Here is a 17710-nt window from a genome sequence, read left to right on the forward strand (position 1 = left end):
AGAAGTAAAACTTTTAATCTAAATAAATGTATCAATATAAATAAATAAAAATATCTGTATACAATTCACATGCCACATTCGAAGTTCTTTCTCAAATAAGGATGTTGAAACAGGTGGTTGGTTACTATGGAGACATCTTACCCCAAAATATACCCAAAATTAGTTTACATACGTTGGTTTCCTGTGGCGGCATGTCATCCTTTTATATCGCAACTGTGTGTAGCCCAGAGTGTATATTACATGTATATCATTAATGTTTTTAATGCATTTTTATGATTTGGGGATTTTACTCAGCAGACACACATCTGGCCCCATCTTTGCCTGGCTTATAAAGCACTATCTACCTGGGCCCATCAATAGCCATTACTGTAATTCAGTTCGTAGACACCAATTGCTGTTCGGATTGCGGATAAACATTTTAGTATAATGATCCAATAGTATTTGCGTGCGTGTGTGCGCGCGCAATCAAATCAGGATGTGTATCCGCAGCGGAATTTTGTTTGAGTTGGGTCTAAATATGAAACGAAGACAGATTTAAAATGGACATGAAGACGCCCGATATTTCCCGGTGTTTGGATTTTATTTTGTACTTTGTTTCTACCGGAAAGTCAAATTAATCTGTGATGCCTTTATTTTGAAGGAACAGCTAAACAACCGGAAAGCGTCATTTTTTGGTGCCTACGACTCATATACCGCACGCTAACAGACTGTTTTCCCTCATAAGTAATTCCTCTCCCTCAAAAGAAAATGCAGTTATGCAGTGTGTGCAGCGAACGGACTCCAAAATACCGATGTCCAGCCTGCAAAATAAGATAGTAAGTAAACTTTAACTGAATGTTTGTTTGCGGGCTAACCTATAGTTAGCATTTGTTTTGCTTAGCTACGAATACCACAGATAAACCTTTGGGAACAAATACTACAGTAGTCAGTTCTTTAATCTGATTTTTTGTAAATTAGAAAGAAAAAAAAGCTAATATAAGCAGCTTGTCTACCGAGAGAATGAAGAGGTACATTACTTTTGTGACGTTGGACTTCACTGAATATACTCGATACTTGTTACTCCGCTTAATAAAAATCAAAGATTTTGTATTCACAGATTGTCATTTAACAAAATGTGTGTGCAGTAAGAAAAACATTGTTTTTATTACTGTGTACACCACATGGGACGGTAACCCACATAGGTCAAATCGTGCTAGTGCAGTTTTTCTTCTTTGTGCTGTACCGCCAGTAGACAAGCTGACGACAGTGCTGCCACCTGCTGGCATGATGTTTGTCACAATCTGTGATTGGCATCGACATTACCCGCTCAGAGTTGTCATGTTCCCGTTGATGGACTCTAGAGTGTGTTTTAAGTTTGTAATAAATGAAGATGCCTGTTTAGAATAATCACATGTGAAATGTGTTAAACACTGTTGAGTACTTTGATGTGCTTGATCCTTATGAGTGTTTTGGCTCTTACAGTTGTTCACTTGGCTGTTACAAAAAGCATAAAGGTAAATTAGCTTGTTCTAAAATTTTCATTCACATTTTTACATGAGCTGTGGCTTTACTCCAAAGAGATGTTTCTTATCATATCAATAAGTGGTTTTGTTTTTTTTCCTGTTCGCAGATACCTGCCTTCCTGTTGACAAGCCTGCCCCTTCAAATCCTGAAACAAAGACTGCTGTGAGCACAGGTACAGTTACATTCCTCTCATCAGCACTGGGATTATATGGTCTATTTACTAAATAAGTAATATTACAGCTGCATTTAAAAGAAACATATTTAGAATATTACATGATTATGCCCTCATCTAAAGGGTGATATGCTTTTTCTTGAGCACCGTTTTAGATTTCAGTCTTGTTCATTTAGTCAGAGTTGTGAACTAATACTGTATTTAGAGGTGATGATCTGAATTTTAAAAATATTTACATTACAGTGACCACAGCACAGACACAGGTATATAATCATTTGGGGAAGATGAATTTTATACATTTATCATAAATATTTGGCCTAAAGTTTCCAAATAGTTTCGTTTAAGCATAGCTTCAGTAAATGAAATCATGCTACGGTCTGTGACAGTACTCCTGTCTGGCATTACGAGTAAACCTAACACCTAAAAAGAATTTCCCTTCTTTGATGTCTTTGCAGAGTCTTGGAGTGTTGATGATCTTCTGCATGAAGATGACATCACTGACAAAGTTCCTCTGCAGAGGCTCCAGATGTTAGGTATTTCTCCAGCACCCCTTCTTCATTTTTTGCACTTGAAATTAAAAGCTTCGTGCAACAGCAATGGCACGTTAACACAAAGTAGTGTGAGAGTAACTGCTGTTTTCTTTATCTCCAGGCCAGTCAAAAGAGCTAAAGGACCTGCTCTGTAATCCTCATCTGAGGCAGTTATTGTGCTCTATAGATGGTGCAGAGCATAAAGAGGATGCAATGAAATCCGCCATGCAGGAGCCGCTGTTTATGGAATTTTCTGATCAGTGCTTGAAAATTGTAGAAAATGATGCAAAATCAAGTGAAGATGCCAACTTGTAAAATCCAGCTTTCATTTTTTTAAATATATTTTTGTAGTGTTGTTGCTGCAGTTTGTGTTGGGACTTCAAACTACATTATGTATATAATGTTCAAATAAAAGCCCCAACTTTTTCAAACTGTAAAAATTCCCAGAGTTACCATTAACAAGACTTCACATGTAAAGACTTCAAGGGGAAAGTGATGATTGGAAATCCAAACATTTTAAAACTGACATTTCAACAAAAACATTTAAACATACAAGTCAATGGATACCGTGGTACTACTGACAGAAACGGAAGAAAATAAGAACAAAACAGTTAAAATACACAAATTCCATATTATAACTTCTGATAATAACCTGGACACGTTTGCATATCTAAGTCATTAAATTTGTGTGGATAAAATGAAAAAAGGAAATCTCTTGAAATTAAAAGTGTGGAGTGAGAGGCTCCAATGATTTCTATGATTGTTGCTAATGTGTTTGTTCAAAGTTTAAATATCAAAGCTGATCGTGATAAGAAAAATCAAGTTTATCATACACAAATACTGTAGTGTAAAAAGACTTTGGTATATGTTACAGTACTGCATTGCTTTGGATGAAATTCACACAGTGGTTCAGACATATTTTGTTGACGTGCATAAGACAAAGAGCAGCGATGTAAATAAACCTGGGTTCATCCTTTTTCACATCAGTGAAGTTTCTGTTATGCAGGGTGTCTACGGCTCCTTGAAAGTTCTTCAATACTCATCAATATAAACCCTTAACGTATTAGTGTGGATGTGTCTGATGTGCTTTTACTCAAGTTATTGAGAATTTCTGGCACACTATTCCACTGTTTTTGCTTCCTCAACACATTTAGATCATATGACTTTAGTATTTGTACAATAATACCCTTGTTTGCCTGTTTTCATTAAAATACTGTCGACCACCAATGGTTCCTCTCAGTTCTATGGTAGACACACCTACAGTGTCGATTTCAAAATCCTGTGTCATGTTTGTCGCGTTGACGAGGTTTTCAGACAACTTGCTCCGACCTTGAGGTCGAGGTCACTGACATACAAACTTGTCCAACATTTTTAGTAAACACACCTATGGTATCACCTTGTTCTCCAGTTATTGCATTCACAAACTTAAATGTCCGCGCTGCCTGCCTGGTGGGGTGATGACAGTACACAATCAGCCTTTTGCTGCTCAGGGGTAATAAGAAAAAGGCTAATGATTAACTAGTTTTAATGGTGCTTAAAAACAACTGCCTCAAAAATATAAAAATCCCCGAAGCCTCAGGCCAGCAAAGTGTAAATATGCACGACCAAGCTGTCGATTACACTGGTGGACACCCTGAAAATATCAGAGCCTGCTCATCAGTCAAGATAAAGATTCTGGGCTATTAAAATGGTGTAAGAATGAAAATTAATAAAATACATTTTACCTGCTCATGCCTGTAGACACCCTGTCGTGTAATCTTGTTGATTACATAAGAATGTGCATGCTTTTGAAGTGCAATATTCGCTTAACGTGCAATATTTGCTCGATTACCATTTTCCTCCTAGCAGCAACCACAAAACTACACAAGAATCAGAAACAGAAGACTGGAAAAATTAAGTCACAGATAAATAATCAGCCCAATAAATACATGTACAGCTCATATGTGGTTTGATCGTGGATTCTAAGAAAGGCACTTGTCTCGAGGCCTAATACACTGATCATCTATCAGGAGACAAAAGCCTGCAGCCCTGGTATTTTTTTTTTCTTTTAAAAAAGTGCCAAGATTATGCCTTAAATTTTGAGCTTTACAAAGATTTCTTTTAAAAAGAGTTAGTGTTTATCCTGCATCACCATAATCCCATCTACACCATGTGCTGTTTTCTACATGTGACAAACATGGCAAGTTCTGTAAAAGAATCCTCTAAAGTTGATTCTGTTCATCTGGACGTAGCGTTTTCAGTGGGAGAAACATTTCATCACTCATCCAAGTGACTTCTTCAGTCTCAGCTGACTGCAGGTTTCCCCAATCTTATAAACAGTACATTTGCATAATGACTGAAACCAGCCCACTGAAGGAACAATGGGGTTGGGAGGTCAGTTCCTTCATCATAATTATGCACATTTATCTTAAATGCAGCTGAGGATTGTATCCACTCTCCTCACTCAGATTTGGAATTTTAGGTGATATATTTATATATATTTTGTCATCTCTGGGGCCGTAAGGCAACTGGAGGTGATTTTTAGCACTGCACCAGCTTACATAAACGCTTCTGATAAATAATAATTATGCAAGGATGCAGGTTTTATAATTCCCTTCATCCCTGTAAGACAGGGTAAGATCAGTTTCGACCTTCGTTTAAAAAAAGAAAACAAAAAACAAACAAACGTGGCAATTAGTGTTTTAACCTACATACACAGTGGCAGCATGAAATAATACCATGTTTCATGTCAGATTATGGAGAAGCAGCTGCTTCACTGCAAGAAGCATTTTGCACTGAGGCAGGGGTTACAGAGTTTTCTCTAGCAGGATCTCATTGAACCCCGTCACGTCGCTCTTCAGGTCCGGCTGCCTGTCAGCGTAGAGAAGCGGAGATCGCTGACAGTGCAGCTTTACGGATCCCTGTGCAGGAAACGAGAAAGAGAAGACCATCAGATGAACAAAATGAAAACGTTTCTGGAAGGTGTTTGTGTCCTCACCTTGGGCTGAGCCCTTATGGAGGCGAGTTCCTCCGTGTACTGGTTGGTCTTCACCTGGTACTCTCCCCTCCTGGATGGCAAGTTGAGGGAGGCGATGACAGACATCATCTTCTGGAAGCCTGTGGCTGTCAAAGACACAGTCATGGACGGTGCAGAGGCTAGAGCCAGGCCCATGGGCCACCCTTGCACCGTGACGGGCTCCGGGATGGTGGAGAGCTGTACTGAGCCCCGTTCCCTGATGACAGGAGTCAGTGCGGGTGTATCCTCCTCCACCAGGTCCTTTGCGTCATCAAGTTCTGCTTCAGCCAAGGATTTCAAGAGTAACTGCAAGAAGATGTAAAAAATAATAATAAAAGCAAAGTTATTTACAGATTAACACAATGAAAAAAAGCAGTAAAACTTAACACATGAGGATAAGAATTCAAATATAATCTCACCCTCCACTTCCTCCAGGTGCTCTGGATGACTCCAGCTGCTCTGTTCCATCTCCGGACACGATTCCTGACTAGCCAAGACCGCACCGCTGCAGGCAGTTTAAAACAAGTTACTTATTCTAAAGGTTTGTTTCTCTTGCAGAACAAGAACCATAAATAAATAAATAAAGCACCAGTAATAATAGAACATGTGTATTGAACAGCTGAAGTAGTTATTTGTGATAGGCTCTGTCGTTAAAGGGATAAACAGCCTGAATACAGAGTGTGCAGACACCGGCAGCTGGTCACCGTGGGCCCGGCCGTCAGGTCAAAGCCTGCAGAGAACCTGCGGGAACAGGGCCACACTTTGCATTACTTCACAGGCGCATTATGAGTTCACCTGCTTGGATCAAAGTAGCAGACTGGCGGTGGGTGTGTCGTCTGCCCCGCTGGTACCGTAGCCAACAGCACTGAATGGTAAAGGCGCAGTGAGACAGGATCTTCTTCCTCTGATCTTCCAGTAAATCTAACTGTGAGATGAGTCAGACAGGTCAGTGTGCTCAAAAAGAAAAAGAAAACTGGAACATTTATACCACTAACTAGACTGCATAGCAAACACACAAAATGCAACAAAAAAAAAAAAAAGAAGAAGCTGAAGGAATTCTAAAAATAAATAAGCTTGTTTGTTTGTAATGAAACACACAGATTTTAAATGACTGACCATCACTTGTGTGAGAAAAACTTTAGTCCTCCCACAATGCACCAATGTACTGTGCTCTTCACTCAGACAGCGGTGTTTCAACGCCACACTGAGGATCTTCTCCACATATCGCTGAGGACAAGTGTCAGCTTCCAAATCTAACACTGAAGGCAAGCACAAGTTAGATTAAGTGATCCACTAAAGATATAGTAATGTTCACAGTTGTGCAGCACTCAGACTGTGAGACTGAGGTTTATCACACAGTAACAGCGTGTGAGGTTAAAAAGTGTAACGGGTGAAGAACAGCAAGGGAGCAAACACATCTGAATCAACAGCACAGCTTCCATAGCCGCTGTGCTGTGAATTCAACACCAATTTTTTAATCTTTTAACATGCACACGGAGAGGAACACAGAGGAGATATGAACTTTTATAATAATACACAGCATGTTGCAGCATTCAGGTTGTGCATGCACGTGCTAAGAAGTTACAGACTTGACAGCAGCTCTGTAAGTCTGTTTAGGCATTTGTCCAACTGATGAATCACTAAGGCGAGCCTGCTTGCTTACTGGAAGCACATTGCTCAGCGGTTAGTACTGCTGCCTCACAGCAGGAGGCTCCTGGGTTCGAAAGCATTTCTTTAAACACTCTGATCCACCTTCGGATCAGTCTGTCAAAATCCAGCTATTAACGCGACCCAGTAAGATCTAAGGAACATTAATGTCTAGATCAGGTGTTATGTCATCCACAGGTGGTTCTTTTGACCTTAATAAATCCTTGCAGTCTCACACAGCATGCAGAAATAAAAAGAAAGCACTGTGCACATTTACATAATTACACACTTTACATTTTATCACAATATTTATGATGTGGGCTGTAAAAGAATGTCACTAAAACAAGTACAATTAATATTCAAGATCACTAAAATCCATCTAACGTCAACTCCATGTTCACACTGGACAAAAAGTTGGGAGATTTCCCAAACCATTTTTGACCATCATCCTTATACTTTACTAACTACAAAAACAAAACAAAAAAAAAAAAAAGACAGCTGAACACAGCAGTGAAGCTAAGTGTCAGTTGATACATAATAACTGAGAAAAAAAATGCAGGAACATGCAAGGCAAGCTCCAACAGTCATGCATGCATTTACCTGGAAAGGTTGCAAATTTTGTTTGTTATTTTGTTTTTAATGCACCAAGTTAAAAAAGTTCCCAAGGAGAGTAGAGTACTGAGGATCATGAGAGGGTAAGAGGGCTACTGAAGGAAAAGCAGAATAAACCAGCAGACCTAAAGAGAGGAGATAAAATCACTATTTTCCCCAAACACGAAACATGCGAAACTGACCAGAAATGGATTCAACCACAAGCTGTACTCACCAACACTGTGACCCCCCAACTTTATGTGTTTAGCGATCAGTGCGTAACGTTGCAGGAAGCTTTGGAAAGGAATCCTGTGCACCAAAAGTCAAGACGTCAACCAAAATCCAGCAGAAATTAAATGGTACATTAGGCTGATATTCCAATAAAGTTTCACCTTATTGGAAATCCAGCAGCACTAATATGGATGGTCTCCACAATCCCGCAGGCCTCTAGCTGAATGATAACCTGAAAACAAACAGCAAGGATCAAGTGAAACCTTTGCCTTTTGTTCAAACATGTCAGTGTTGTCTTTGTGGTGTTAAAACACAGATTATTAAACATGGGAGTAGACTGTCTACCTCCTCCTTTTTGAAAGTCAGTGGCTTGCACTCAGGGTTTGGCTTGATACAGCGAGTGTAGTGAGGAGTTGTGAAGTGGAGGATTTTCATCAGGGTCTCCAGTGAGTTCTACAATGAGATATTAGCAATTACCAGTGCCAGCACTAAAGCCTCCAAACTATAAAAGAGGTTGTGACTAGCTTATATTGCCCTGATTATGAAGGCTAGAGCTGGATCCTACCTTGAACTTGGAGACCACAGTGGTTTTACCAGGCCCCTTTTTAATCTGACTCTCAGTTTCATTGTCTTTGAAGATCTGGTGAAGAAGCTGGTTGTTGGACTTTTGAAGCAGGCTAATTAGCTCTGGTGGCACTGGGTCCTTAAAATAAATACATAAATAAATGAAAATCAGTATCTAAGCAGAAGTGCAGTAAAGGAATACATATTCAGCTTATTTCTGACACAGCTGAAAGCTTTTCTCACCTTGTTTTTCTCCGCCATGCCTTCTATCTGATAGCCAACTTTGCCGGCGTAGTGGGCCACAGTGAAGTGCGGCACCTTGCTGAACTTGTCCCAGCTGATGTTAGCATTGTCACACAGCTCCTTCTCCAGACGAACTCGGAACGTTTTTGCATCCGAGGCTCGATTTAGACGACTCTCCTACAATATGTAAAAACACAAAACAAAACATGGTAAGATAAATTTGCACATGTTAACACTTCCTTACACAACTATGCAGACTGATTTCTTGTGTTTTTAGGATTCAGAAAAACTGTTTTCAGGAGTTTAGGTGATTATCAAAACGAGTCGCACTTCTTTTGATTTTACCCCCATACTGCCTTTCAGTGAAGACCAACCGAAAGGTTATTTAGAATGCAAAATCAAGCTAATGATTGAAGGTCTGATTTTGGTGGCTTTTTACATTCTCCTTTTTTAAAAAAAATTTTTTTTAAATTTATTTGTTTATTTATTTTGGAAATTCCATTTGTGTTTTGTGGTGTCTGTCAGAGAAATAAAACCACAACAAAGGCCTCACATTTACAGACATCAAAGACATTAACAAGAAAGTGCCCCAGTAACATCGCCAAAAATCAGACAGCTATGTGCAAGTGACACATCTATCATACATATCACCTGGAATTATTCAGGTAAGCTACAAGGTATAAAAGACCTCTGGTCATGAAATGTCCACAAAGGTGGTATTCTGATGGTAGTAAATTGTATTCACTTTGCTTATCTGGCACATTTACTACTAGGACATTTAAGAATAAAAGTAGACAAGAGAAGAAATGGTGTAAAATTAAACCCAGCTTGGTAAAATGTTGGAATTTTGTTTTTTTCTGCTTTTTTTTTTGAGTCTGCACGATATTTCCTTCTGTTTGTTTCTTAATGGCCAGCATACCTCATTAAGAAGAGAGAACACACTGATGGGGCTTCCCTCTAAAAGATCGAGGCAACTTTGATTGTCTTGGTATTTGACAAAGGACCACTGCAAACCCTCTGACACATACTCCTCCTGGAAAAAGTAGTGATTAAAAAAAAGAAAGAAAATTCACATACAAGACATTTTAATCTTTTTTCAATCGCTAGAGCTTTTGTGAAAAGTGAAGAACCCCCTGAAAGCCCAAGGTCAGAGGAGTACACTGCAAAAGAAGTTCAACATAGCCAGGCTTTCTTTGCATTAGCTGGTTTGACCCTTAGCAAATGCTCCCTATGAGTGCCACCTACTGTAATGAAAGGCATTATCAGATGATGGTGATAAAAATCTATGTAGAACATACAAATTTAATAGTAAAATGAAATACTGACATTAATGCTGCAGGAAAAACAATCTGATGATCTAGCTGCTGTTCATGTCTAATATAGCAGTTCTGAAACTTTTCTCGAGATGCATTTAAACATCTTATTATCCCATAGCCTAATAAAGGAGATGTTGAAATCGCTTTAGTTTGTTGACAGATTAAATCTGAAATCTGCTTGAGCACTCAAAATAGCAGCCCACTGAAAAATCTGAACAGATTACCTTCAGAGAAACAAAACTACCTGCTGAGCTCTGAGATAATGAGCCACAAAGTGCTGCTGGAGTTTCTCATTGGCGTAGTTGATGCACAGCTGCTCCAGGTTATTGGTCTGAAAACATTCAAAGCCGTACACATCTAGGACTCCTGAAGATTACAGAGGAGTTCTGTGAGCTTGGCTATAGAGCTGGAAATTCATGTTCAGCACTATCTGAGAAAGTAATGCTTTTACCTATGAAGTTGCACCACGTTGATTTATCAGCACATATGCTGTTGTTGATGAATGTAACCAGCCATTCAAATAACCTGGTGGGAAAAGTCACACACTTATTTTCAAGCATGGAGATGCTATAATGATTGTAAACAGACAATATTCATGTTTACTGTAAACAGAAAACGGCATGACGGTTTAACATTTAAGTCTTTGACGACAGCAGAGTTTCCACAAACATGTTCCCACATCATCATCCATTCTAGCAACAGTTTTTTTGCACTCTGAGAAGTTGTTGATGGTCAAATGGAGATTCTTACTGGGCGTAAATGACTTTGGCTAGACAGTCTCTCCTCACACTGCACTCTGCCTGAGAGCACGGCTTGAGCACGCTTTGCTTCCCCGCCTTCAGAGTTCTTACTCTTAAACATGTTTGAAGCTCCTCAGCAGGAACACACAGCAGCTCAGCAGCCCTCTGCAAGAAGTCTAAAGGCAGGAGACAGGTGTGGTGATGTCATAGAACTTATTACTCAATCCAACAAAAAACATGGAAATGTAACTACCATATATACCTAATCATTCATTATCTGGAAATGTTTTATAACAAATGTCAAAAGCAAAACAATATCCAGTACCTTTAGATTTTGCATCAAGGTGACAAGGTTGTGATTCATCTGCTGAAGAGGAGAAGCTGACATTTCCCAACTGGAGAATTCCTGCTAATATCTGTAACGTGTTACAACAACAGAGAGAGGGAAAAAAAGAAAAAACACTGCACATAAACCACTGAAAGTTAAAGAGCTGAGATAACATGCTATCCCCACTCACCACCCACGAGACCCCACGCCCAATGTCCTACAGCAGATTTAGCCAGACTGACTCAGTGGACTGGCTTAAAAACTTTCTAATGGTCCAAAGGTTAACCTGATAGGAAGTATCAGAAACTCAGATTTTGCTTTAGAATCTCCATCTGTAGACAAGCACTTCTTAATTATAGTACAGCAAGATTATATGACTGACGTGGCTAAGGGGTGCAAACCCCAGACCACCCTCTGAGAAGCACTTATACTTACATTATAGTGGGCTCTAAGTAAGGAAGTGTTTATTAAAAATGCATCACATAATACTTGTCAACAACTTTTACTCTGAGGTAGAAGATCTAACAGCACTTGTTACTTGAATAATGCATTTTGGTCTGTGGCCTTCATTGAGAGCTACATTACAAACTGCACTTTAAATAACATTTTAAAATGTCCAGTACATCTACCCACCAATCCAATCAACAGTGTGAATGCAAAGAATGCAGAGTAGAGGATATCCTTTCTTACCCTAAATATTTCTCCTTGCCTTTCTGCATTGATGCCCAGATGAACCATTGCTTCCACTGTCTCATGGAAACAATCCTCTATAAAAATTAAAAAAAAATTTTTTTTTATATTATATAGCTGTTACCAAAAAAAACAAAAATGACCTGGGTCTAAAAATGAAATTAAATGTAAAAATGAGTGTAGACATGTTGCTTAATACACATAAAAAAAGGACACCAACCTTCAATTGTTTTCTCGGAATTTGGCAGCCAAACAAAACTTTGGTCATGTGACATCTTCCACTCTTTCCGCTGCTCATCTGTGGCCCCTTTCATCATCTGAAACATTAAATCGCTCGCTGTTCATGTATGTTAATACTGAAAAGAATTACTACATATCTGGAGTAAAACATCTCTGAGCTGTAGCGCAGCTCTGTTCGCTCGCCTGGTAGAAGATGTGGAAGTTTCTTTCATTAGCTGGTTGGCAGGCCACCCTGGTCTTCTCCAGTAAATATGTCTGTACAGACGCCCCAACTAAAAGTTGACACCTTTAAATAAAAACGACACATTGACCGCAAATCTGGGAAAGTAAGAGAGAACACTATTCAGACGATGCCACCTCAAGTAATGTTTGTAAATACCTGTCCAGCTGTAGCTGAATGTATTTTCCGAAACGACTGCTGTTGTTGTTCCGGAGCGTGCAGGCATTGCCTAAACGAAACATATGCTAATGATGATGAGCGACCGTTTATGGGATTCAGTTTTCACATTAACAGAAACACCTCTGTTTCTCTTACCAAAAGCTTCCATTACAGGGTTGGAGTCCAGCACTCTCCTCTCGATCCTCTCCACTGTGTCCTGACTCTTCACCACCGAGACGGACGCCACTGTGGCATAGTACTTCATCAAGCAGCGAGATGTCCACGTCTACAAAGAAACAAATCATTAAGAGACAAGCAGAGTTTTTTTAAGCATATATTAAAATGTGACAAAAAAGCAACTTTGGGCATGGTGGAAAGAGAATCTAAAAATAATTTTAAAACAATAGTAATAAAAATCTGTGATAGGAAAGAATGCATGAGATGTTTATGCCAGTCAAACTACTGCAGATACCGGCATACAACTTTCTGTGGGATGGTGAATTTGGGTTGTCTAGACTATAGCATGTATGATGAACTGCAGTAAACAAGGAGCAATATTTTGGGGGCATTAATAAAAACAGACAGATGTCAGATTACTAAGAGCCAGATCTAATAAACAGGGTAAAAACTGTGTCATGTTGCAGTAGCAAAAAATGTGCTGATGGGAGTGAAAAGTTCTGTGGGTGACCTAACAATATGCTAAGCTGCCACTCGGTTATTGATGATGTTACTTTGACACAATTTTTCTATTCTCCAGGCTGTGTGAGGCTGTGGGTGGGGAATTCCAGGCCTAAAGGGCTGGTGTCCTTCAGGTTTTAGATATCACCCTGGGTCAACAAACTTGAATCAAATGATTAGTTGCCAGGCCTCTGGAAAACTTCCAAGACATGTTGAGGAGGTAATTTAGCCATTTAAATCAGCTATGTTGGATCAAGGACACATCTAAAACCTGCAGGACACCGGCCCCTGAGACCTGGAGTTCCCCCACCCCTGCTCTAAAGTAAGTTCAGTTCACTAAAACTCCACTCTGCCACATTAAAATATCTGGATTACTCTATAGCAGAAATATGTGTTACACAGTTATAGGACAGACTTCTACCAGTCTGTGGTAGCAAGTGCCATTGTCTGCTAGCAGGATAGGATCAGTCACAGAGAGGCCAACAGGATCAACAAACTGATTCACAAGGCTGGAAGCATTGTTGGGCAGAATCTGAAGGTGTTTGAGTCAGTGAGGGATAAGAGAACAAACTAATCTGCATCACGGACAATTAATCACACACTACTGAGGCAGCAGAGTTCCTTTTCCCTCAGACCAATTCAGCCTCGCTGCCATACAGAATGCTTCAGCATGTCATTTCTGCCGTTTCCTGTGAAACTGTGCCATAACTCTTCTTTCTTTTCCTTCCATGACAGGTGAACACATCGGTCAGGCATGAGACTACACACACATCTTTCTGCATCACACATTGTTGCAGCAGTTTCTTAGATTTAAAGTGTACATATTTATGAATGCTATTTGCACTACTCTATTGAACAATTTCAGTCTCACTTTTTATTCTTCTCCAACTTAAACACATTTTTATTTTGTTTTTGTTGTTGTGTATATAAAAATGATTTGCCCTCCCACAGTATGCGCCTGTGGCTCTTTCACCTTTACTATGTTGTTTATTTATTGTAGACTGTACCGTTTTTCTTCTTTATCCTGCCACTGTAACACAATGATTTCCCTTGTGGGATCTATAAAGGATTTTTTTATTTTGTCTTAATGACAAACTCTTTCCAATAATCTTTGTCCCCTCATTCCAAAAACCACATATATGTGATTCATTGAAATATTCTCCTCCCAGAATTTTGTGCTCTGAAAACGAAACTCTTACACTCATTTGGAATAAGGCCAGCTGCAAAGGTTCTTGTGTCTACATCTTTCAGTCTCAAAACTAACACTGCACCTCTTTAGTAAATCCCGACAGCAGCTTTTAAAACATCAAAAGAGGGTTTTGCCACTAAATCTGGCTCTTAGTGTCTAATCAGGTTAGTCCATATACAGTAAACTGGCTCATACTCCCACTTGAGCAGCCAACTTTTTATGATACTGTTTAACCCAGTTTTCAAAAAACTTGCTAAGCTAAGTAAAATATAAATAAAAACAAATGTCTCTTTCCAGTAAGATTTGACTGGACAGTTTTCCATTTCACCTCAGTCCTTCTTAAACAAGCTGGTGTCATTGCTCAATATTATTTACATAACATTACAGGTTTTTTCACTGTACAATCTTAATTGGTATTTGTGGAAGCAACAATGAACAGTGCTCACTTTTAGAAGTGTATGCAGTGATTTTCACCACACAACCGTGTCTGTTTTTAATTCAGGTTTTAATACCCGAGGGCCTGAATAGGATGGCTTTGACACTGATTTTTATAGTTGCCCCTTGCATTGTGATTTCACTCAATTTTATGATGAGAAACATCATTCTGAACTCAAAGTTTTCTTCAGAAAGACTTAGCCTCTTTGGGGTGCTTTCAATATTTTAAAATACCAGTTATGTTAATAATCGGTTACCAGCTGATCTAATTTAACATTCAATATTTTTTGGCATCACACCACATTTACAGATGGTCATTGCCCTTGTCCCAACATGCTGCAGATATCAAATTCAAATGAGCATATCATTTGCACAAAACAATAACATTTGCCATTTTTAACATATGACAGCTTGTCATCGTACTATTTTCAGTTAACTATCGTCTATTAATGATTTGCAATTCAAATCATGCAAAGTGCTTCTGTTTTGGACAAACCGTTGCAAAAAGTAACAAGTAAGCTGACATTCTGGTTCATTATTCAGTTAGCTTGCACTTTAAGCTTAATGCTGCATGTGTCTGGTTTACCTTTCCAGCACCACTCTCACCACTGACCACCAAGGACTGGTTCACCGGCTCCAGCTGGCCCCGAACATTCCTGTAGGCTTCTTCTGCCACAATAAAGATATGCGGCTTGAACTCCTGCAGGCAAAAATGTCCAGATTTATTAAATGGATGGTCATACTTACTGCATGCAGAGCACCCAATAGCTTAAAGACCTCCCAGATGTTAATAAAAGCAGTACTTTTGAGTTTCACTGAGTAGGTCTGCATCATTGGATGGTTTGAAACACTCACTGATGGCACCACTATTCATCTTCTCCCATTATAGCACAAATCTACAGAAATATACATCTACATATGATAGCCAAATAAAATAAAAAACAAATGGGAGCTGCTTGAAATACCTGGGGCTGATGAGCATAATGATACTCCTTCATCACATCCAGAGAGTAGAGGTCTGGAATGGGCTGGAAGGGGTTAAGAGCCACCAAGGTGCAGCCAGCATGGGTGTAAAACACCTTCATGCTGTACCTGACCTGCAGGCATTTCAGCACTGTCAGGGAAAGAACAAATATTATCAGACATTAAGTGGGAAAATTTGCATTGTTACAAATGTTTACAGATGCACCTACACAATGTTTTAAAAATAATAATTTGTACTGTAATGTAGTTTCCTCAAGGTTTTTTTGACATATGATCTACAAAATAGATCAGTATGACTACACTTATATATCAAAACTTAGATAAAAAGAATGAAAACGTAAGTAAAGGTGTAATGAAAAGGCTAAAGGTATAACACTGCATCAGCAGTCATTCACACATTAACATTTTATCAACCATGCAGATTTTATCTTGATGTGGACAAATAATACACTGCCAGCACTGCAGATCAAGATTAAGTTGCCATACAGTGGAAAACACTGCCTAAACTCAAGCTTAGTTAAATCATTTAAATAGGTCAACCAGCAGGCACAAGCATGCCCTATTACGTCATTGTATTTACATTATCAAGTGATTTAAAAGATAGAGACATTAGAGATGGATACCTGTCGCTGGGGTCACTGGGTTGACTTTGGTGAGGTCATCGTAAGTGTAAAGTTGGTCTTCATCAATGAGGAAGGCCTGAATTTCTCCCTCCAGTGAATCATTAAGGGACCGCTGAGGAGGATGGACTTTCTGAATTAATGCCTTCACCTATTACTTAACATCTCAAGTTAAGTAAATGCCAAAGGTATGTAAAATGGTTAGTCATTACCACATACGGAGTAAAGTGAAAGATAATAAACAAAATAAGGGAAAACACTTATTTTATCAATGAATATGGTTCAATTTTAAAGAACTAAAGGAAGCTAGTGATATTAAATATATTATTATTCAATTAAATCATACAATCACATCCCCTAGACAACTAGGTCTCCACTTTATCTTGCCATTAACTCAAGGCATGGGCCTGCAGGCTGTCTGACTGCTGTCAACAGTCTGAGGTGTGTACAGACAGCTTTAATCCAACAGCAGGTAGCCTACATACCATCATTCTGCAAGGCTACTTTTAAACCACGTAAATAATTGCATTAATTTAATGCCCATTACTAGACGACTAATTCCCTGGACACATTGACTCATAGCAGGTAGCCTACATGAAATCGCTGTTAGAGCAATGTTTGTCTTATTAAGCTAGTTAACCTATAAATATAATTACAAACATAACATATAGGAAGACAAAGTGATTTTTCTAGTTTTCCATTACCTGTGAGAACCTCCAGACCTTGGCTGTCGCGCTCATGCCAAACGCCATTCAATAATTTGCCAATTTAGCGAATGATGTTTATATACATTACATACTTGCAACCTAGCAACTACCTCCATGTAAAGCATAGTGTACAAACAACGAGCCACTGACCGGCCCAGGGCATCGCACTCTGAAATATACTTAAACACGTTCAAAAATGGCCCAAAACACGTCTATTTGACCATCTCGAGTCACGTTCCCTGGTGCTACCATACTTTTGCGTTATTAATGTCAACAACAAAAATGCGCAGCTATTCTTCTATAAGTGTAGCTTCGTTTATTTCTTACACTGCATGCACTATTTTCATCTTCATCATCATCATCATCATAAACGCTGCATAACGGAAATGTTATTGAGTCTCAGGTATTTGTGTATTAATAAAATACTCCAAAGAGAGTCCAAATTAGATCCAACCAATCAAAAATTGAGGACAGGTACAGCCTCGTTAATGTTCTCCCAGTCAAGTTACCTTTAATCATATTATTTATTTATTTATTTATTTATTTTATTTTATTTACAAACCAAAAAGGCAAATGTCGTAAACAGAAAAACTGTGGACAGGTCATACTCATGCTCCAACTCACCGTTGCTCCTCCATTTCTATATCCTTCTCTAACGTCCCGTCGGTCGTCCACAGAGCTCATTGATTGACCGCTGCCCTCGTGTCTCTCTTAAAAGTAAGCCGAAACACTACTTTGACAAAAAGCGTTGCTTTGTACTGATTAAGTTGGTCTTTTATTCTAATTCTCAGACCTAAAACTTATTTCCATTACTGTAAAAAAAAATTCCTTAAGGACAACCTTCGGCGAGCCTGCTGTCCCGCTTGTCTGTCTGACCGCCTTGCCCCCGAACTCCCAAACCACGCATTTATTCCCGCCCTCTTCCTGT

At 39.1% G+C, this 17710-nt stretch overlaps 2 protein-coding genes across 2 annotated transcripts; one reads left to right on the top strand and one right to left on the bottom strand.

Moving 5' to 3' along the window:
- The first annotated feature begins 309 nt into the window (after positions 1 to 309).
- znhit3 (zinc finger, HIT-type containing 3) lies at positions 310 to 2645 on the top strand. Its single transcript, XM_026181989.2, has 5 exons — positions 310 to 815; positions 1462 to 1493; positions 1610 to 1675; positions 2131 to 2208; positions 2327 to 2645. The coding sequence occupies exons 1-5, from the start codon at positions 748 to 750 to the stop codon at positions 2518 to 2520; spliced, it is 438 nt and encodes a 145-aa protein (XP_026037774.2). The 5' UTR covers positions 310 to 747; the 3' UTR covers positions 2521 to 2645.
- Positions 2646 to 2701: 56 nt separating this feature from the next.
- On the bottom strand, positions 2702 to 17701 carry myo19 (myosin XIX). Its single transcript, XM_026182554.2, has 24 exons — positions 17407 to 17701; positions 16079 to 16190; positions 15437 to 15585; positions 15058 to 15171; positions 12326 to 12455; positions 12170 to 12239; positions 11974 to 12076; positions 11771 to 11867; positions 11551 to 11627; positions 10858 to 10948; positions 10543 to 10708; positions 10244 to 10317; positions 10037 to 10158; positions 9396 to 9509; positions 8477 to 8653; positions 8235 to 8372; positions 8015 to 8122; positions 7831 to 7901; positions 7674 to 7747; positions 6317 to 6459; positions 5996 to 6125; positions 5620 to 5705; positions 5183 to 5506; positions 2702 to 5105 (listed from the first exon to the last, which is right to left on the bottom strand). Exons 1-24 carry the CDS (start codon positions 17464 to 17466, stop codon positions 4992 to 4994), a joined length of 2844 nt encoding a protein of 947 aa, XP_026038339.2. The 5' UTR covers positions 17467 to 17701; the 3' UTR covers positions 2702 to 4991.
- Positions 17702 to 17710: the final 9 nt, after the last annotated feature.

The sequence above is a fragment of the Astatotilapia calliptera genome, chromosome 10, assembly GCF_964374335.1.
Source record: "Astatotilapia calliptera chromosome 10, fAstCal68.1, whole genome shotgun sequence".
Classification (NCBI taxonomy): Eukaryota; Metazoa; Chordata; class Actinopteri; order Cichliformes; family Cichlidae; genus Astatotilapia; species Astatotilapia calliptera.